This window comes from Podarcis filfolensis (assembly GCF_964270895.1).
Source record: "Podarcis filfolensis genome assembly, chromosome: 1".
NCBI classification, from domain to species: Eukaryota; Metazoa; Chordata; class Lepidosauria; order Squamata; family Lacertidae; genus Podarcis; species Podarcis filfolensis.
The window spans coordinates 128,480,993-128,502,345 of NC_139604.1; the positions used below are offsets into that span (position 1 = coordinate 128,480,993).

The following is a 21,353-nucleotide window of genomic DNA, read 5'->3' on the forward strand; positions in this document are numbered from 1 at the left end:
GGGAGATATGAGAGCTGTCTTCAAATATCTCAAGGGCTGTCACATGGAAGAGGGAGCATGCTTGCTTTCGCCTGCTCTGGAGGGGAGGACTCAAACTGTTGGCTTCAAGTCACAAGAAAGGAGATTCCAACTAAACATCAGGAAGAACTTTCTGACAGTAAGAGCTGTTCAGCAGTGGAACGGTCTCCCCCGGGAGGTTGTGGACTCTCCTTCCTTGGAGGTTTTTAAGCAGAGGTTGGATGGCCATCTGTCCTGGATGCTTTAGTTGAGATTCCTGCATTGCAGGGGGTTGGACTAGATGATCCTTGGAACCCATTCCAACTCTGCAATTCTATGATTCCATGATTCTAAGGGGCATTTTCGTCCAACATCAGGACAGACAAAGGGTCCCCACGTATAGTGGGAGGGAGGTGGTGGAATTTTATGGCTTGAGGACCACACTGGCTTCTCCCTTCCAGTGGGCACTGCATGTCGGAATTCAAGCCTTAGTCAGAGGAATTGGCCACTCTCCAGGTGCCCGGCTTGGATTCCTTGTTGATCTCCCCGTCAGCGACTCCCGGCAAGACAAGGCGAGATCTCTATCGGCGATTCTCCTCAAATGTGAGAAGAACACACCACTCCCCCCTCCCCTGCCATTCCCAGGGAGGGGAGAGAGACAGACAGAAATATATTTACATGCCTTTATTTCTGTCTTTCCAACAGTACAGAGAAAACGTGTCTGCACTCTGTTAACATCAACAGCAGAGAGAGAATAACTCCTCCCATGTACTTCCAGTACAGGGTCATGTGACACTCTGAGCTAACATCCGGTGCTCAGTGCACAGAATAGACTGTCCCTTGTTCCCACGGTACAGTCCCAAAACATCAACATCCTGTTTGGCTTTCCAGCCATCTGGAGCACTCAGCTGCAGCATTGCTCCTTTTTCGTAACAACCTCCCCCAAAAGAATCAATGCATGTTGCGGCAAGCAAAGCGTGATCCAGAGAAGAAAACAAACAGTTGTTATACACATAACACTCCCCTGTTGTTTCAGTTCCACTCTTGGAACTCCTCGCCACTGGTTTCCCCAGTGTACCTCTCTGGTTGTCTGGCTTCCAAGGAATGAGTGCATCTGCATTACCTTGGTTAGCAACTCTCTGTTGTGTCTTTGTCTCTGACTTAGACACAGCTCCAACCTGTCCTCGGTTGTGTACAACAGCAACACATGCAACAGCTAAGTTAGCAAACTCTTTTGAATACCTTTTGGGTGGTTCACCCTTTGTAACTCTCTCAGACCTGCGTATGAGGTGCTGATCCTCTCTGCTTTCTGGTTCAGTCTCAGGACTCTTAGGAGAACCAGTTCCAATAGTAAACAGTGGTTCATCCTTCACTTGTGAAGGTGTATCCATTGTGTGAGATTTCCTCTCAATGACTGTGACAACTGAGCTCCTTGAGCTATCACTGTCACTCTCAGTACCACTGTAATCTGTAAAATCATCATCATCATCTGAATTGTCCTCTGTGGGAAATGTGTGTACCATCACTCTCTCCTGTTCAGGAGCACTCTCTAGAAATCTTGTGAGAATCACCTGACCAGATTCAGACAAAATTACTCTGTAGAGACCCTTTTCATATCCCACAAAAATGCCTCTGGCATTCTTTACTCCACCTGGAGCTTCTGTCCTCACATGAGACCCAAAAACCTTGAAATGGGCAACAGAAGGTTTTCTATGGAACAGTTTCTCAAAAGGAGAACTTCCCAACTCTTTTGAAACCTTTCTCAACCACGTATAACAATACGACATTAGCGACTCCGCCCAGAACTCATGTGGCAGATGTGAACTAAGCAATTGCGCATTCATCCCCTTTTGCAATTCTTTGTTCACCCGTACACAGACACCCCTGTTCCACGCTTCCGCTGAAACAGCAACCTTGTGTCTTATCCCTTTCTTCTGCAGGAACTCCTGAAAATCCTGTAAAAGAAAAATCTGTTTCTCATCTGTTAAAAGACAATCAATGTCAGCATTATGCATATTTTTAACCTTGTCACAAAACTCCTGAAACCTTTCCAAGGCTTCCTGTGGCCTCTGTAACACATAAATCCAGACAAAGTTAGAGAAATGATCCACACACACAAGATAAAATCTTGCATTGCCTCTAGATGGTTCTAGAGGACCAATCACATCAGCATACACCCGCTGAAACGCTCTGTCGACCCTGGCCATCTTCTTGGCGCTCGTTTTGGTCACACCTGCGAGAGAAATCAAGTTAGACTCAGAATTACATTCCATGTAATCACTTTGCTCATAAGTCAACAAATACAGTCCATCTTTCTCTCTGGCAGAAAGATACAACTCTCCATCTTTGAAGATCTTGCAGCTCTCAGCATCATAGGACAGTTTCAGTCCTTTCTTTGCAATCTGCGAAACACTCAGCAGATTGAACTTCAATTCAGGAACCAAGTAAACATTGTGTATAGTCAGGTTCAGACTCTTAAGATACACAGTTCCTATCCCGGTCGCGTGCAGCTCCTGACCGTTGGCTAGTTTCACAGCGAAGCTTTGCTTCTTAAACGTTGAAAAGAGTCCTTTGTGTGGGGACATATGAACAGTACAGCCCGTATCGATTATAAACGAGTTTCCAACATCTGGCGTGGTTCCTTTCGCCATCATGGCCTTTGCAGGTTTCACCGAAGACTTGGTATGACCTTTGCCTGCTGCCTCAGGCTTTGCTGAGCGGCCCTTAGCTCCTTTTCGCTGGCGTGGCTTCTTGCAGTTCCGCTGAAGATGCCCAGCCTGTCCACAATTGTAACATCGGACAACGTTCAAAGCTACCTCATTCTCTCCAGTAGCAACATCAGTGGGGGAATTAGAACTCCGTTCCTCCCTCCCCCTGTCCTTCACTTCCAGTGCAGCAAGGCGGTCGTGTTCATTCAAAACAACGGCACACACCCTCTCCGTGGTCAAATCTTGAGCCGGAAGGGAACCAAGCTGACTGGCAACCGTTTTGTAAGTCCGATTTAGGCTGTTTATCATCATGAAGCAGAACACTTCCTCCTGTAGACGGAAATTGCGTTCCACCATCTGTTGGCGCAGATATTTCATCTCCGTCAGGTGCGCTTGAACATCTCCATCAGGCGCAAGCCTCAGATTGGTCAGCTTCTCAAAATACAGCAACGCTGAAGAACCAGCATCCCTCTGATGTGTTCTACGCAGCGTCTCCCAAATCTCTCGCGCATACTGTAAATTCTGAATATGCACCAATTGGCTATCTGAGACACACAGAATTATAGCCGTCCTGGCCTTTAGATTCTGTGATTCCCAACCTCGCGTTGGTGCTGCAGGGATGGGGTTATCAATCACATCAAAAATCCTCTGATTCTGCAGCAGGGCCTTCATCTTTACAGACCAAGATGAATAATTGTCATTAGTCAGTGGAGGTGGGTAAGGTAAGCCTCCCCCCTTCTTGGCATCCATTTTGAATCCAAGTCTCAGCTCTCACTCTCGAGCTAGTAAATTCCAAAAGTCTTTTCCGGGGTGTTTACTGCCTCTCTGGCAGGCAATCTGCAAGCTGTCTCAAAGTCAAAACAACTTTGAGTTCCCAGGCTCTCACTGAGCCAGCCCCACGTGCCAGTAACATTCCAAGCCTACTGACGGTCGTTGCCTAGCAACTGTGCATACCTTTCTTCAGACAGGATTTCTTATCGACCACAAGTATTCCTGGTATGCAAGCCTTTGCTCTCAGAGCTGTTTTTCCAAACGCAGCTCCTGTGAACCAGAGAATGAATCAATCTGCGTTCACACTTTCAGCCCGAAATTCAGCATACCTTTTGGGGCTCCGTTGCTTGGAAAACACCCCCTCTCGGTGTCCAGCCGTCTGTTCAGCTTCTGGCTGCAATGCAGACGTTATCTTCTTTCCTTGGTGCAGAGGATGGCACACGATCCATCAACCTCTCACCTCTCATGCTGATTCCCATGGATCAGATAACCACCGGCGTCTGCTACCAGTTGTCGGAATTCAAGCCTTAGTCAGAGGAATTGGCCACTCTCCAGGTGCCCGGCTTGGATTCCTTGTTGATCTCCCCGTCAGCGACTCCTGGCAAGACAAGGCGAGATCTCTATCGGCGATTCTCCTCAAACGTGAGAAGAACACACCACTCCCCCCTCCCCTGCCATTCCCAGGGAGGGGAGAGAGACAGACAGAAATATATTTACATGCCTTTATTTCTGTCTTTCCAACAGTACAGAGAAAGCGTGTCTGCACTCTGTTAACATCAACAGCAGAGAGAGAATAACTCCTCCCATGTACTTCCAGTACAGGGTCATGTGACACTCTGAGCTAACATCCGGTGCTCAGTGCACAGAATAGACTGTCCCTTGTTCCCACGGTACAGTCCCAAAACATCAACATCCTGTTTGGCTTTCCAGCCATCTGGAGCACTCAGCTGCAGCATTGCTCCTTTTTCGTAACACTGCACACCCTCACATGTGTGAACGCCTATGACGGGGTGGACATGCCAGAGGTGATGCTTGGTGAAGTAATGGAAGGCTAAAGAGCCGGACAGGCATCACTGGTAATGATCAGGCATTCCTGGCTCCTGTTGTTGTTTGAAGATACAGTTATTGAAAATTCTCGGAATGGGCAAATTTTTGAATGAATTGTCGACATTCTCCGTGAATGGCTTGCCTGTGCTTTATGAATGACCCATTCAATAAAGTGTTTCAGTTTATGGATTGGTGTGTTGGGTGTGTAGCTGGCGCTGTGGATCTGTCAAACATGTCAAAGCGGGCAAGCTGTTAAGTTGCGTTCGCATTTAACTGAGCAGGTACGTTTACAGTTATATACAGTAAAATTTACTTTCTTTTTCTAATCTTTATTAAACATTCAACACATATTTTCACAACAATATTACCATGCTACGGTTTATACAAACCACCTGCACAAACACTACAGGAAAAAGAAAAAGAAAGATACAGAGAAAAGGAGAAAAAAAGAAAGTAAAGAATAAAGATAAGGAAGATAAAATAAACTGTTCTCAAAAAACTGAGTCTCATTGTTATTTTGTACACAGTATCATATCATTATATTTTGTTTCCTTAATTTCATTCAGAATTTTTTTTTTGTTTATTGTCTATACATTAAAAGAATAAGTCAAGGTCTGCCAGGAGATTTTTGCTATCACAATAATTTTTAAAATATTCTTTAAATATTGTCCATTCATTATTCACCTTCTGCACTGAGTACCCTCTAACTCTCCCCATCATTTTTGCCAATTGAATATATTCTAACATTTTTACCTGCCATTCTGATTTTGTGGGTGTAATTTCACTCTTCCAATTCGTTACGACTAGAATCCTGGCTGCAGATGTTGCATACATAAAGCGTGGTCTTACTTCTTTCTTGATTTCTGTTGACATTATCCCTAATAAGAAGGCCTCTGGTCTTTTTGTGAAAGGGAATTTGAATATCTTTTAAAATTCATTATATATTGTAATGGCTTGGGTCTCTCCCACAGACGTGAGACAACTCCGGCAGTCAATGATTTCAGATTTATTGCTTAAACAAACAAATCATGACGGAGCTCAGCTACTTAGTGTCATCTTTCAAAGAAGCAGCTGCCAGGACTGAGCTCCGCCCCCTTTCCCCCTAACAAGAAACCCCCACCTCCACTTTCTTTCCTTTTCTCGCCTCTTGCAAAGTCTCGAGAGCCCACGAGTCTTTGGAGAGGTGATAGGCGGTCTTTCCGAGTCTGAGTCTGTGCTTGAGCTGACAGGCTGCGTTTTTCCACTTGGACTCTCCCTTCTTTGATCTCTGTGTTCAGAGATCAAGTTATGGCCTGCCGCCGCCTCCTCAGTTCCACATTCCAGCCTTATCTCTTCTCCCTGTCTGCCAGCATTCCCATTCTCTGTCAGCAAAGGGACGTAGCTGACATATACGATGTCCCAGAACGCTCTGATTTTTTTCACATTTCCACAACATATGCAAACGTGTCGGGATCTCTGCTCGGCCAAGCTGATAAAGCTCATTTTCTTCCTGAGCCTTCAGAATCGCCCCCCGACGTGTTAACGACCTCGAGCCTTTGATGAGGCTCCAAGGCACGTCCTCCCAGCAGAGCATAAAAACAGCACGCGGAAGTGATGAGATTTATGGCTACATTGCTATACTTTATTTTCTAGCTACGCAGACAGCTAAGAAATATACACCCTCTCTCTCTGAGAGCAGAGAGCAACTGAACCATGAAAGCAAAGGAACAAAGGAAACCGGAAACCTGTAACATCACATCCGTCTCTAGTCTCCCGTGAGACTTCCAATAGCCTGGACTATCTCTGGAATGTAAACACAGTCCTGTGACTCCAAGCAGTTGCACAGTGATAAGAACAGAAGAACCTCTCCCCTTTTTACATCTCCCACAAGTTTCAGATCTATTCTTGTACATTTTGGGCAATTTGGCCGGGGTGAGGTACCACCGATACAGCATTTTCATAACATTTTCTCTCAGATTGCAACACGCTGTAAACCTGATATCCTCCTTCCATAATCTCTCCCACTGGTTCATATAAATGTTGTGACCAAGGTCTTGAGCCCAACGTATCATGGCACTTTACACCTCCTCCTCTTTAACCTCCCAATCGAGGAGGAGGTTATACATCTTTGAGATGTGTTTTCTTTTAGTTTGTATTGCCTTATTTTTCACCCCATAAGACGCACCTGACCATAAGACACATCTAGTTTTTAGAGGGGGAAAGCAAGAAAAAAAATATTCTGCGCAGAGCATGTAAGCCACTTAAATGGCTTCTCTCCCGCTTTGCGCAGCTCTCACTTTGCTTGCCCATTCCTCCACCCACCTCGCTGTAAAGCGAGGCGACACTGGAGCAAAAAGAGGAGGAGGAGACACCGGGACAGGTGCTTTGCTTGCTTTACAGCGAGGAGGGAGGAGGGATGGGCAAGCAAAGTGAGAGCTGCGCAAAGCGGGACAGAAGCCATGTAAGCGGTTCTTGCTTTGCTTGCTCTCGTCTGTCCCTCCTCCCGTTTGGTGTGAAGCCAGCAGAGCAAGAGGCGCCGTGCAGCACTCGCTGAAACCAGCAGAGCAAGAGCGAGAGCTGCGCAGCAGTAAATCACCACTCCCCTTTTTTGTTTGGTCTGAGGATATAAATTCTACTCCTAGTTTGGGATTTATCAATATTCTCTTATGTTTTCTCTTTACATACATTTCTTGTATGCAAATTATATCTAGTTTTTGTTTAATCACTATATGCTCTACTTTGTTTCTCTTCTTTTTGTCATTCAAATGATTTACGCTCCATGTAACTATTTTTAAAGTCACCCTTTATTGTTAAAAACAGAACAGAGAGGAAAATTACGGTGATTAAGTCCTAGTGAATTAAATATCAAAGAAATGAACAAAAGAGAAAAAAAAGGGGGAAAGAAAAAAAATTCCTATAGGGCATGTTGGGTTGCTTACTCACTCTCACTTTCACGATCTGAAACCACCTGTTTAATATTGGGATCTCTCTCTATTGGCTGTCTTTCCCCTCCTAACTGCTTCCAATATTTCCTCCAAGAAATATTAGCCTCCTTAACTGACTCAAATATTCGTCTCTTCCCCTTGAAGTTGAATGAGATTCCTTCCAGAAACTCCCACTTATAGTTTATCGGTTTGGCTTTCAATGCTTTGGCCAGTCCAGGCTTATGTCCAGTTCTCTGAAGTTTGATATTTTGGCAGCTCCTAAATCATTAAACTTTCCGGTCTGGCTGTTGTTGAAACCTTCCTTTTACGATTTAGAAATGCAGTGTCTTACGGCTTATTGAGTTGTTCTTAAGCAGACTGCTTGCTGTGTTGCAATATATCAGTCATTTGGTGATCAATCAGCTTTCCTGGAAGCCACCCAGTCCCCTCTCTGGGCCCTAGAGGGAGGCTGCTAGACATCCATTTAGCCTTTTCTCTCGCTCATAATGAAAAAAGATCTTTTGCAAACAGATGCACTGTATATTATCCAAAATATTGTCTCAAACCATTGTAGTCAGCTGGCAATTAATTCCTGTTTATCTTAATCAGAGAGGGATTCCAAATTTTCCATAATTGCGTAGTAAGGAGGCACCATCTTAGTCTTTGTTCCCCTCTTTAACAAGCATTTCAAATCTTAAATAAAGGGAACTGCGCATGAGTCCCAATTATAAATAAAACTCCATCTGCACTCATTTTTAAAAAAAGCAATTTAAGTTCCTAATGAGGCTTGGCATGAAAAACCAATTGTTGATTGTCAGGGAACTGTCATCTGAGACGAAGGAGGTGAAAGGGCTCATGGAGGGTGAGAGAGACCACTCAGCGGAGGAGGGGACCAGCAGGGGGAGAAGTGGAGTTCCAAGGGAAAGTGAGTCGGAGGGAGGGCTCAGAGACACTTCAAGCGAGAACAGTGGGGAGGTTTCAGGACCTCCCGTAGGGACACCCACTCCTCGGCGGAAACTGTCACGCCGAGAGTCCAGAAGACGCGTTTCCGTTAAGGAGCTTTTATGCTGGAAGAAGTTCCGTAAACGCCCACTGTCCGATTCAACGAGCGATTGATGGAGCCATGCTTAAGGAGCTCCATCACAGACAGAGGTTTGGGGACTTAGCCAAACTCTGAGGGATCAGGATTTTACGCACAAGCAGCTCACCATCCCATCACAGCAATCGGACAGTCCCTGAAAGCAGCTTGTGCAGAGAGGCATCATGAGCAACCCAGCCGGAGCCGGAGGAGCAGCAGGAGCTGGAGAAAGTCCAAGTCTGGAAGAAAGGTACAGATTGTTGGAACTCCAGCTAGCAATGCAAACGGCGAGGCTAGAAGAAAGGAGGGCGCAGGATGCAGAAAAGGCAAAAGGCGCTACACTAGCAAGAAAGATGCCAGGAATGGTGCAGAAGTTTGGGGGGGACCCCAGGAACTACCAAGCCTTTAGGACAGAGATGCAGTATGCTCTCGAACTGCAGTTTAACGACTTTCCCGATGAGGCATCGCGAGTGGCGTTTGTGATTGGCCATCTCGAAGGGGGGGCGAGAGACTGGGTGAGGCCCCTGATGGCAGGGAATAGTGACATGCTGAAGGACGCGAGGAAGTTTTTTCGCGCCATGGATTTGATGTTTTCCAGCGAGATTGAACAGGGACTGGTGCGCAGGCAATTGATGGCTTGCAAACAGGGGAGCCGACCGGTTCGTGAGTACTGGACTGAGTTTACAATGTTGATACATAAATTGGGGTGGGACTTATCGGCGGAACCCATTCAAATGCTCTTTGAAGAGGGGCTTTCTTCGGCGGTGAAAGACGAACTTTCCCGGGCGCCCAGGGCGGAGTCTATGGACCAGCTGACCAAATCAGCGCTGACCATTGGAGCGCGCCAGGAGGCAAGAGCCTTGGAGAAGCGGGAGGGGAAAGGAGAGCGTTGGAGGGATTTCCGCATTCCAGAGATTCCAGAACCAAGTTTCCCGCCCGGAGAGCCGATGGAAGTTGGAACAGCGCGCGTGCGCGCAGTTTCAAATCCCAGTGAAGGGAGGAAGAAGGAGGGAAAGAGCGCCAAGAAATGTTATCTCTGCCAGCAGCCAGGTCACTTTGCCAGAGTCTGCCCGCAAAGAAAGGAATGGCAAGGGATGGCGGGAGCTGTTGGGGGGAAGGAGGAGGAAGTCCAGGAGCCAGTAAAAGCCAACGCCTGTCTGCCACTGTCAGGGCACTGCAGACAGGCCAAGGAGCAGTAAAAGTGCCCACTCCGGAACCTCCAAGACCAGCCCTAGTAATAGAGGTGTTGCTAGAACTGGCAAACGGATACCCACTAAAGACCAAAGCGCTGTTGGACTCAGGCAGCTCCTGTAATTTTATGAGCAAGGAGTTTGCAGCTGAACACCAGATACAGACACTCCCTTTAAGCAACCCCCTGCAGGTCACCACGATAGATGGGAGGGAGCTGTTGGGGGGAGAAGTTAGCCTACAGACCGTCCCAATGGTTATGAGGGTGGCAAGGCACACCGAAAGGATAGCGTTCAATGTAGCCACCCTGGGAGGGGCGCCAGTCATTTTGGGAATGAGCTGGCTAGCGTTGCATGACCCGCTAGTGGGCTGGCATCAGAGAGTGGTCTCCTTTGGGTCAGCACATTGCCTGGAACACTGCAAAGAGGGAAAGGTGCCAGAAGGGGCAAAAGCCTCCCTAGCAGGGACGGAAGTGGCGGACAAAGGGAAGGTGCCCAAACAATACGCTGACCTGAGCAAGGTCTTCAGCGAAAGGGAAGCAGATAAACTACCACCGCATAGAGACTTTGACTGCCAAATTAACCTGGTCCCTGGGGCCCAGCTCCCCGTGGGCAAGCTGTACGCCATGTCAGACAGGGAAATGCAGGAGTTGAGGGAGTTTATTGACAAAAACCTGAAGAGAGGTTTCATGAGAGAGTCCAGAGCGGTGGGGGGCAGCCCAGTGTTTTTTGTGGACAAAAAAAACACGGATAAACCGAGATTGGTCGTGGACTACCGGCGGCTGAATGCCGTGTCAGAACCAGTGACTTTCCCCATGCCCAGGATTGATGACATTTTGACCAGGGTGAGGAAGGGAAAGATATTCACGAAACTGGACCTGAGAGGAGCGTACAACCTGATACGAATAAAGAAGGGGGATGAATGGAAGACAACGATGTTCACCCCCCTAGGGGCTTTCGAATATCTTGTTATGCCCTTTGGATTACAAGCAGGCTCCGCCTGTTTTCAATCGCTCATGAACCATGTACTGGGACCTTTGCTCTACAAGAATTGCGTGGCATTCCTCGATGACGTGCTGATATATTCAGAGAATGAGGAGCAGCATGTAAAGGATGTCAGGGAAGTGCTGAGCCAGCTGCAAGCAAACCAGTTGTGGGTGAAATTGGAGAAGTGTCAGTTCCACACCAAGGAGGTGGAATTCCTGGGGTACCGCCTATCAGACAAGGGATTAGCCATGGATCCAGGCAAGGTCCAGGCGGTGCTGGAATGGAAGACACCGAAAACGAAAAAAGATGTGCAAAGGTTCTTAGGGTTTGGGAACTTTTACCGTAAATTCATCAAGAACTTTGCCCACTTAACGGCTCCCATCACGGACTGTCTAAGCAGCAAGAAGAAATTCGTTTGGACGGCGGAGGCGGAGCACGCTTTTGAGGAATTGAAAAAGGCATTCGCTTCGGAAGAACAGCTCCTGCATGTGGATTTACAAAAACCCATGAGAGTGGAAACTGATGCCTCAGACCGGGCGGTGGGGGCGGTGCTGCTTCAGCCAGGGAGCAATGAGTCGGAATGGAGACCGTGTGCCTTCTTTTCGCGTAAGCTGAACAAATCCGAGAGGAACTACACGGTATATGACCGAGAACTACTCGCCATTCACGAAGCGTTCCGGAGATGGAGACACTTACTAATTGGCGCACAGCATAAGGTGCAAGTGTGTACGGACCACAAGAATTTGGAGTATTGGAGAACGGCACGAGTGCTCAACCAACGCCAAGTGAGATGGGCCCAGGAGTTCTCCAAATTCCATTTTGAAATCTGCTATGTGCCAGGTCCAGAAAACATCAGAGCGGACGCTCTCTCTCGCAAACCTGAATATTTGGAGGGGGAGGGAGCGCCAGAAGAGAGACATATCATCCCAGAGGACCACTGGGTGTGTGGTGCGGCCTGGGTGGGGCAAAGAGAACTGGTAGAGGGAACGGTAAATGATGAGTACGCCCAGGATAAGCTCAGAGGTTTAAGGAGAGAGGGAGAAGACCCCGGAGGTTTTGAAGAAAGAAACGGGGCATTGTATTACAAAGGGGCGCTATATATACCCGAAGGGGAATTGAGGGGGAGAGTACTCAAACAGCTGCACGACAATCCCACAGCGGGGCATTTTGGGCAACACAAGACCATGTGGTTGGTGACCAGGGAGTTTTGGTGGCCCAAGGTGAGGGAGGATGTACGGGAGTATGTGAGAAGGTGTGACCAATGCCAGAGAGCCAAAGGAGAAAGGCGGGCACCAGCAGGGTTATTAGAACCGTTACCCACACCAGAACGACCGTGGGAGGCGGTGTCGATAGATTTTATGACTGATCTGCCCAAATCCCAGGGGAAAACCGCCATACTAGTCGTAGTAGACCAGTTAACTAAGATGGGTCACTTTGTAGCTTGCTCACATGCAGTCACGGCGGAAGAGACAGCGAAATTGTTTGTAGAACATATTTTTAGGCTGCATGGCGCCCCCTTGAGGCTAGTTTCCGACAGAGGGAAACAGTTCACGTCCAGATTCTGGAGGAAGCTTATGAGCTTGTTGCATGTAGAGGTCAACTTTTCGACTGCCAGGCACCCTGAGACCAATGGGCAGGCGGAGAGGGCAAACGGTATCCTTCAACAATACCTGAGGTGTTATGTCAATGACAGAGAAAACGATTGGGTCGAAAAGTTGGCACTAGCGGAATTTGCTTACAATAATGCAGAGAATGTGTCCACCGGGATGAGCCCCTTTTTGGCTAATTATGGGTGCCACCCCAGGGCGTTTCCAGGGGAAGGAGGAGAGAGATGGAGTGTTCCGGCCGCTGAACCTTTTGTAGAGGAAATGGAAGCGATCCATCGTCAACTCCAACACAACTTAGAAAGGGCCAAAGAAGAATATAAGAGGCAGGCAGACAAGAGCAGAAGGGAAGGTGAAACAATTAGGGTGGGGAGTCGGGTCTGGCTATCTACCCAAGGATTGCCGTTCAAGGGGGGTTGCAAGAAATTGAGACCCAAAAGATTGGGACCATTTGAGGTCATCCAACAGGTCAACCCAGTGGCTTTCAGACTCCGGTTACCGAACCACATGAAACTGCACCCAGTATTCCACAGGTCATTACTGTCACCATACAGGGGGGAAGGTGAAGGGGTATCCACACGGGGGCCAGCCATAGAAGAAAGGGAAAGCCGCAACTATGTGGCGGAAATCATCGACTCCAGGTGGAAGGGTAATCAGGTGGAGTATTTGGTCGAGTGGGAAGGGGAACCGGAGTCGGAAAACACCTGGGTGAAGGCAGAGGAGGTCCATGACGAGGTCTTGATCGAAACGTTCCACCAAAGGTTCCCCAGGAAACCTCAGCCAGTAGCGAGGTTCCGGAGGGAGTACTTTGGCACCACCGACGATGAGGAGGAACTGGAGGGATTCAGGGAATCGGAGTTGGAAGGAGGTACAGACTCCGAGGAGGAGGAGTACTTGGAAACCGGAAACAGCAAAAGGTGGAGGGAAGTGTTCGAAACTTCGGAAGATGAGGGAGGTTCCTTCAGGGGTTTTGCTCCCTCGCCTCCCGCAGAGGAGGGGAGGGAAGGGGGTGAAGGGGGCCCTGGAGGGGAGGTGGATGTCAGGGAACTGTCATCTGAGACGAAGGAGGTGAAAGGGCTCATGGAGGGTGAGAGAGACCACTCAGCGGAGGAGGGGACCAGCAGGGGGAGAAGTGGAGTTCCAAGGGAAAGTGAGTCGGAGGGAGGGCTCAGAGACACTTCAAGCGAGAACAGTGGGGAGGTTTCAGGACCTCCCGTAGGGACACCCACTCCTCGGCGGAAACTGTCACGCCGAGAGTCCAGAAGACGCGTTTCCGTTAAGGAGCTTTTATGCTGGAAGAAGTTCCGTAAACGCCCACTGTCCGATTCAACGAGCGATTGATGGAGCCATGCTTAAGGAGCTCCATCACAGACAGAGGTTTGGGGACTTAGCCAAACTCTGAGGGATCAGGATTTTACGCACAAGCAGCTCACCATCCCATCACATTGATCTTGAAGAAGGAAAAGAAGAAAAGCATACCGATCACCTCTGCATTCCACACACCATGATGAGGATCTCTTTGAAGTCCAAGCTCATACACCAGAGGCGGTATATTCTGCAGCGTTTTTTCCCCAGCTTCTTTGATTCAGACCGTGTCTGTTTGTTTTCCAAATCTATATATTTTCCCAAACAGATGTGACTGGCTATGGGAGTGGCATCAGGGATTGCTGGCCATTACCGTGCTCTTTTGACCCAGTGTCCTGCCGGCTGCACCTTAATGCACGCTGGCAATCTCGGACAAGCCACAGGTCTTCAAGACAGTCCTCCCCTACCCTGGGGAGGCTGCCAGAGCTAATTACCCCCATATCAGCCCTGAATTATCGGCACGGCCGCGGTCCGGTCTTATAGGAGTCAACCATTTCCCACTGCCGGAAACAGGAAGTCCAAGGCTTCTAGACCCTTGACCTTTATTATTTCCTGTGATGTGGACACTATGCTTCTGTTGATGTAGCCTAGAGTCACTTTGGAGAATAGATGACATGGTGGAAACTGTCGTACTTTAAGAAATAGGGTTTATTCAGCTACCGTATTTTTCTGTGTATAAGACACCCTCATATATAAGCCCCCCCCCCTATTTTTTGAGCCCAAAATTAAGAAATAAATAATTACAACATTCTGTGTATAAGATGACACCCAATTTTAAACTTAAAAAATTTGGGGGAAAATATAGTCTTATACATGGAAAAATAAGTATTTACACCTTCAATCTGCATGGAAGGAGTCCAGATCTTACGGCATTGTTAGTTCAAAAGGCAGCAGTACAGGCATCCAGCCTCTCTCTCCAAGATGGACCTCTCCTCCCCCCTCTTTCTTCCCCCCAGAAACCCCTTGCCCTCCCCCAGAGCAGGTACCATGGCAACCTCCCCAATCTCCAGTGTTCATTCATACCTAGGGGCAAGAGGGAAGTTCCCTTGCATTGTTAATGGCCCCTACTGTACTCTTAATAGCCTTGGGTCAGCCAGGTTGATTTGCATAAGCCAGCCCAGGAATTATCTGTCTGGGACAGCTCTGCAGCTTATGTTTTTATCCATAACCCAATTAATCAAAATACTAGCATTTATTCATTCCGAGGGTTTAACAATAGCAGAAGCTTTGCTGCTGCATCACACTGTTGACTCATGTTCAGCCTGTGGTCCACCAAAATCTCTAGATCCTTTTTGAATGTACTTGTTAGTAAGCCAGGTGTCCCCCATACTATATTTGTGCATCTTCTTCTTGACTAAGTGCAGAACCCTACTGAAATTCATTTTGTTAGCTTGGGTTCAGTTTAGGGTTGTAAAAAGAGGACACATTTGCTGATTTCTGCTTTTAACTATGGGTCGCTATTAGATTCAGGTAGGTAGCTGTGTTGATCTGACGCAGTCGAAATAAATAAATAAATTGCCCAGTATCACCTTAGAGACCATACTTAGTTGGTCTCTAAGTATGTTCTGGTTATAAGCTTTTGTGTGCATGCACACTTCTTCAGAGCTTCACCAAAGCCCAGAACGTACTTAGTTGGCCTCTAAGCTGCTACTGAACATTTTTTTATGGATCGCTTTGATGACACTGCCCATGAAAAAGAGGGCATGTCCTGGAAAAAGAGGACAATTGGCAACCCTAAATTCTGATTCTTTCTTCTGCGGCATTAGCTATCCCTCCCAGTTAGGTGCCATCTGCAAATCTGATGAGCATTCCCATTGCTTGACAATAGATCAAGCTTGCTCCCTGTACATTTCTAAAATATTGTGGTCTGATCTTCCTACCAGCCTCTCAGACCTAGAGGCTGTCAGCAGCCCAGCTGGTACAGAGGTGGTGACCTCACAGAGGACCAGCTAAGCAAAAGAGGGGAATGTACTCATGACCTCATAGAGCCCATGGGGGAGGGGGATAAGCTGTTCCTCCCAAATAGCTACCCAGTGAAAGGAAGCCACTGAGACTCTCCCATCAAATACTGGGAGTTGATGAAGTGGATAATTTAAGAAGAATTAAAATCAAAGGACCCTATCAGGGTGAGTGAGGAGCCAAGCAAAGACCTCTCCCCTCCTTTCAATTCCCTCCTCCAAATGCCCCCTGGGCTGGTTATGGATGCGGGAAAACACATTAGCTCCACCATGACAAAACCTCCTGGTTTTCTCCCTCCATGTTTCCCAATGAACTGTATTTCTTAAGAAACCAAACCAAACCCGGAAAGAGAAAGTGTGTTTTGACATGCAGTGTCCTAACACTCCGACCGACTTTCCCGAGAAGTCATTGAAGCAGTCTTGATTTTTCACAGTCAATATAATCTTTTATTTTAGACACCTATACAACAGGAAGCACCATTTTCAAAATACTCACTTTTTCTAGTCTTTCTAGCAACATATTCACATATGGTTTTTGTCATCTGAGTGCCACACTTTTATTTTTCCAATTCATCAGTATTCATCTTTTTGCCATGGTAAGGCCATGGAGAGTCCACTCATATTGTCCTTTCGTAAGGTTCCATTTCCTGGGTATATAATTCAAAAGGATATTTTGCACTGTAAATGTAAGATTATTCCGTACAGTTCTGTTGATAGCTTCTGTTACCTTCTGCCAAAAATCTTTCAATATAGGACAATGAAAAAAACATAGGTTTTGGGGAAGCATTTTACCGAGTGCATCTCCAACAGTTAGATACCTTCAATAGCCCTTTACTAAACAAATGTAATGGGGCCCAGTATATTCAAAATTTTATTTTTTGTTGTATGAGCCTCAATTTAAGGTACAGAGATCCCCTGTTAAGGCACTTAAAAGAGTTTCCCACTGTGAGGTGAAAATTGAGGTCTCTAATTCTTTATCCCATCCCTCCCTCAGTACCTGTATATCAAATTGATTTATATATGTTGATGGCCGTTTTTTGCTGCATAAGAATGAATCAACTGCTTTCTTATCTCTGGGGTCTCTGAGGCTGTAAAAGTAGCTGTTCCGTAGATGGTGGTTAGCAATATCAGGAGATATTGCCATTGTAGGTAGTCTGTATTTGTCTCTTCAAAAGGAATATGTATAAAATACATCCTCTTCATTTATCAGCTGGTCTAACATTAATATATCCAAATTCATCCACCTCTTCCATACAACCATTTCTTTCCCGATTTTTAAAGATGGGTTTCCCCACAAAGTCATTTTGTCATGGGAGAAGAGGTCAAATGTATATTTTTTGGACATGTGATGCCATATTGTTCAAATTGATGTTATTGTTTCAATAGTACCTTAACGTATTTAGACCCGAGTGCCACCCATCTTTCTTGCAGTGCTACGTAGGAATATTCTAAGGTACCCAATCTGGACAGTTATTTTCAGTTGTGGGTCTCCAGAATTGTGTACCTGACAGTAAATATGCTTGGTGATACACTTCTTAATCTGGGGTCCCAAATCCTCCTTTTTTATGAATTCTTGGAACTGAAGAGCCCCAAATGCATTTTCTAAACAAAGATTTAATATTCTGAAAGTATTTGCTTGGTATATGAATTGGAATTTCTCTTAAGATATAAACTAGTCTAGGTATTATGTTCAGTTTAAGAGCATTGACCTTTCTCCACAGGGTCAGGTTCAATAACTGCCATCTCTTGATATCCATTGATAAGTCATGATACATTTCACTGATGTTTAAAAATACTAATTTAGATAAACCTTGTGGTATTAACAACACACGGTTGACTCGTGTTCAGCTTGTGGTCCACCAAGAACCCTGGATCCTTTTCACATGTACTGCTACTTAGCCATGTGTCCCCAATCTTCTATTTGTACATCTGGTTCTTCCTGCTTAAGTGCAGAACCTTCCCTGTTGAAATTCATTTCATTAGTTTGGGCCCAGCTATGGAGACTGCCCAGCTATGGGGCTGTACTGTTGAGTCTGAGTCAAGACAAATAAGGACTCGCTTACTAACCTATAGTCGCTCTTGTGTCTGCTTCTTCCTTGGCCCTCATTCCCACACAGAACAACATGCATGTGAGCAGGGCACAGGGCGTCCTACTGCTGGCCGGCCTCTTAACTTACGTTGTGATGGGTGCCTTCGTCTTTGAGCTTCTGGAGAACGATCACCACAAAAAAGTAGAAGAGGCAACGTTTCACATGAAGGAGGAATTTTTTTTGAACTACACCGCTCTCACCCCAGAAGAGGTGGAGTTATTCATACAGGTAAGGTATTACTTTAGCAAGACTGAAAGGGATGACCGTGGCATGACACCAGAGGTTAAGAGGTCAAAAAGTATATATGGGGGGGAATACAGTTTAGGAGGTGGGAATCGAGGTGGGGACAGAATCAGTGGCCAGCATAGAGCCTTCCTTCTGCATATGGAATGTTATCCCCATGGAGGATTAGGCAAATTGATGGAGTGTATGTTTTTGGAGGAAGGAGAGAAACACTTAGTATTGAATTTGATATATAAACAATACAACTTCTGACAGTGTTGCCATCAGTGCTATTTTTCTTGGAAAAACGGTGCCGGGAGATCTTGGAACTCACCATGAACACCTCCTTCCTTCTCCGATAAATGCAATGCTGCCCACTTGACAGGTGCCAGAACTGAGTTCCAGAGAGTTCTGGCTAAAAAAAAGCCCTAGTTGCCATCCTGACAAGTCAAGACTCGTCTTTAAGTCTTGTGTAAGGAGTGTAAGGAGTCTACTTTATCACTAAGTTTTGAGGGTGAAACCGCTGCATCACTTTCAACAACTCAAACATAAATCACAGTTTTCACTGGGAAAGCTTGGTGCAAACCTCGGTCCAGTATACCTGAAGGAGCATCTCCACCTCCAACGTTCTGCCCGGACACTGAGGTCCAGTGCCGAGGGCCTTCTGGCGGTTCCCTCACTGCGAGGAGCCAAGTTACAGGGAACCAGGCAGAGGGCCTTCTCGGTAGTGGCACCCGCGCTGTGGAACGCCCTCCCAGCAGATGTCAAAAGAAAAATAAGTACCAAACTTTTAGAAGACATCTGAAGGCAGCCCTGTTTAGGGAAGCTTTTAATGTTTAATAGGTTATTGTATTTTAGTGTTTTGTTGGAAGCCGCCCAGAGTGGCTGGGGAAACCCAGCCAGATGGGCGGGGTATAAATAATAAATTATTATTATTATTATTATTATTATTATTATTATTATTATTATTATTATTATTAGCTCCCCTTGGGGTGTGGGCCTTTGCCTGGAAAGAGTAGAGAAAAAGTTAAGTATGCAAAAGCCCTATGCCTACCAGTTACTGGGGGTGACAAGTGAGGGGAGGGCTGTTGTGCTCAGGTCTTGTTTGTGGGCTTCTCATGAACATTGGGCTGGCCACTGGGGGAAGAACGTGCTGGACTGATCTAAAAGAACGTCCCTTGTGAATGCATCGTGATTTGGTTAGTGGTATCTGGTGATAATCAGAGGAGGGGCTATTCCTATTGTTGGAATATTCAAACTGAGTCTTGCATTCAATTGCAGAAACTGGTAAAAGCTGTTCGGTCGGGAATAGATCCAGTAGGAACCCATCCTCATGAAAAACACAGCAGCTGGGATTTCACTCATTCTTTCTTCTTCGTGGGCACTATGTTATCCACAATTGGTAATTTGGTTCTTTCTTTCTTTAAATAATATTTATTAAATTTCCATTTTAACAATCCAATCAAACCATATTATATATTCCAAATTATACAAATTATCCAATAATCGAACAGTTCCAATATTATGCCTAATTATAAATTTTGAGCTGACTTCCCATGCTTCGAGATCTGAGGGAATCCTAATCACCTCATCGTTCTGCTGCTTTTCATAATCATTACAATAATTCCCATAATTCATTCTGATGTTAATCATTATTTTCAACAGCCTCTGCGTTCATTCTGCAAGTGAGTTAAGTGACAACAATACATTTCTGTGTGGGTTTTATGTCCCCCCCTTCTTCTTCTTTATGCTCCCAATCTGTAATCCAAGCTTCCCCTATGTAAATTCACATCCTCGCTTCTCAAGCTGGTGTTTCTGCCAAATCAGTCCAGGAGACTTCCACTGTAGGCGGCTGCCATATTGACACGCAGTCCAAATAGAATCAAATCAGGGCGTCTTCCCTATGTTGTTCCTTAACCAGCTGCTATTCAAACATTAGCTTTTCTCGGAGGTGGTTTACAAAGTAAATCTGTAAATACAAGTATTGAAGAGTAAAATATTAGAGGTTTACACCCCCCCCCCCCGTAGCTATACAATTTGATTCAGCTAGCTGGTCAATCTACTTTCAGTTTCCCTCCTGGCTCCCTGCCAAATTAATGCTGCGTAACAAATCTCCCGGGCAAATATCCAGAACTCTTTGGCATCTCTCCAGTTGTTAATGAGAAGTCGCTTCTACTCCAATATAATAAATCAGGGAGTCTTTTAATCTTCTTCCAGGAAACCAAGAGTCAAAAACCTTGATTTTCCTTCCCCCCCCAGTAATTTCCACACAGTTAGTAATTATTAGAGTTGTTAAAACCTTATTATATCAACAAATGCAAAATTTTTAATCTCGCTTGCTTTCATAAAAAATCCACTAGTCGTTCCTTCCAGAGGAGATTTGCCAAATGTTATCACGTAGGCAAATATCGAAGTAAAGTAAATAAAGGCCCACACCCACTTTCTGTTCCGTCAGACTGGCACCTCAGATGATAATCCCTTTCCCATTCAAGTCTTCTAAGTCTTCAGAGGCTAAATTAATTGTTTAAATCCAATTTTTCATCTTAAGAAATGGAGACTTGTTGCTCGTGGAGACAGCTTCAGAGAGTGACAGAATTGTGTGGGGGCTTTCCATCCAGCACCCCCAGCCCCTTATTCCTTCCGGATTTGGGGCCAGGTGTTGGGCGACTGCAGATGAGACTGCTCCCTCCGGCCCTGGAGGGGTTTAGGAGGCTGATTACTCCCATCTCAGCCTCTAATTTCCCGTGTGAAATGGAGACGATGGAATTTTCAGCCATCTTCCGTAGCAACTAGCCGGAAGTGACAATAGGTAATTTGGTTCTGGCTGGCTTCTCCCCGAAAATAATATGCAGGGCATCCGACTGGTCTCGCTCAAATAAATTGTGTTAAGCTGCAGGCTTTGCTTTTGTTCTTTCATCATCGTTCAAATCTCATCTTTGCATAGGATTGCCACTTCTTTCCAGTAAGCTACAAAATACACAAGAAACCACATACCCTTTTTGTCTGGATGAATTCCTTCAATGCAGAAAACCATGCACTTAATGAGTGGGAGAACCTACCCTGTTAGCACTGTCTAATCCAGAGCTTTCCAAACTTTTCATGTTGGTGACACACTTTTTATACATTTTGTGACACAGTAATTCAGTTTTACTAGCAAACTTGTGGTTAAACTAATTGTTTTCCATCCTTCGCACGACACATCTACAAACTGCAGCTGAAACACTAATGTGCTGTGACATACAGTTTGGAAAGCTCTGGTTAAGCTTTCTGGTGCGAAGCACAACTCTACTATTCTACGATTCTATGAATTGCCAGATGCTTGGTGGTTTTTCCCTCTGAGTTCAATTCCACCTGTACACAAGATCCTTTCTCTCTCTATCTCTGCCATATGTTGATCAATATTTTCCCCCAAAGGTTCTATGAGTTTTAAAGAATT

At 46.0% G+C, this 21,353-nt stretch overlaps 1 protein-coding gene and 2 long non-coding RNA genes across 5 annotated transcripts in view; 1 reads left to right on the top strand and 2 right to left on the bottom strand.

Annotated features, from left to right (window-relative positions):
- The window catches only part of LOC310766573, a 123,015-nt gene that overhangs the window by 52,549 nt on the left and 49,113 nt on the right, over positions 1-21,353 (bottom strand). The gene's annotated exons all lie outside the window — the stretch shown is intronic.
- Positions 1-21,353, bottom strand: part of LOC310766563 — a 40,626-nt gene that overhangs the window by 17,522 nt on the left and 1,751 nt on the right. The window lies entirely within an intron of this gene.
- Positions 15,635-21,353, top strand: part of LOC310765360 (potassium channel, subfamily K, member 16-like) — a 44,657-nt gene continuing 38,938 nt past the window's right edge. The window contains exons 1-3 of one of the 3 annotated variants that reach the window (XM_083620208.1): positions 15,636-15,773; positions 17,723-17,923; positions 19,199-19,319. In XM_083620208.1, coding sequence (XP_083476334.1) covers positions 17,729-17,923; positions 19,199-19,319 — 316 coding nt within the window. In that variant the 5' untranslated portion in view covers positions 15,636-15,773; positions 17,723-17,728. Of the gene's footprint in view, positions 15,774-17,722; positions 17,924-19,198; positions 19,320-21,353 lie in introns of all 3 variants that reach the window. The other 2 variants (XM_083620205.1, XM_083620207.1) reach the window with 2 other exon arrangements.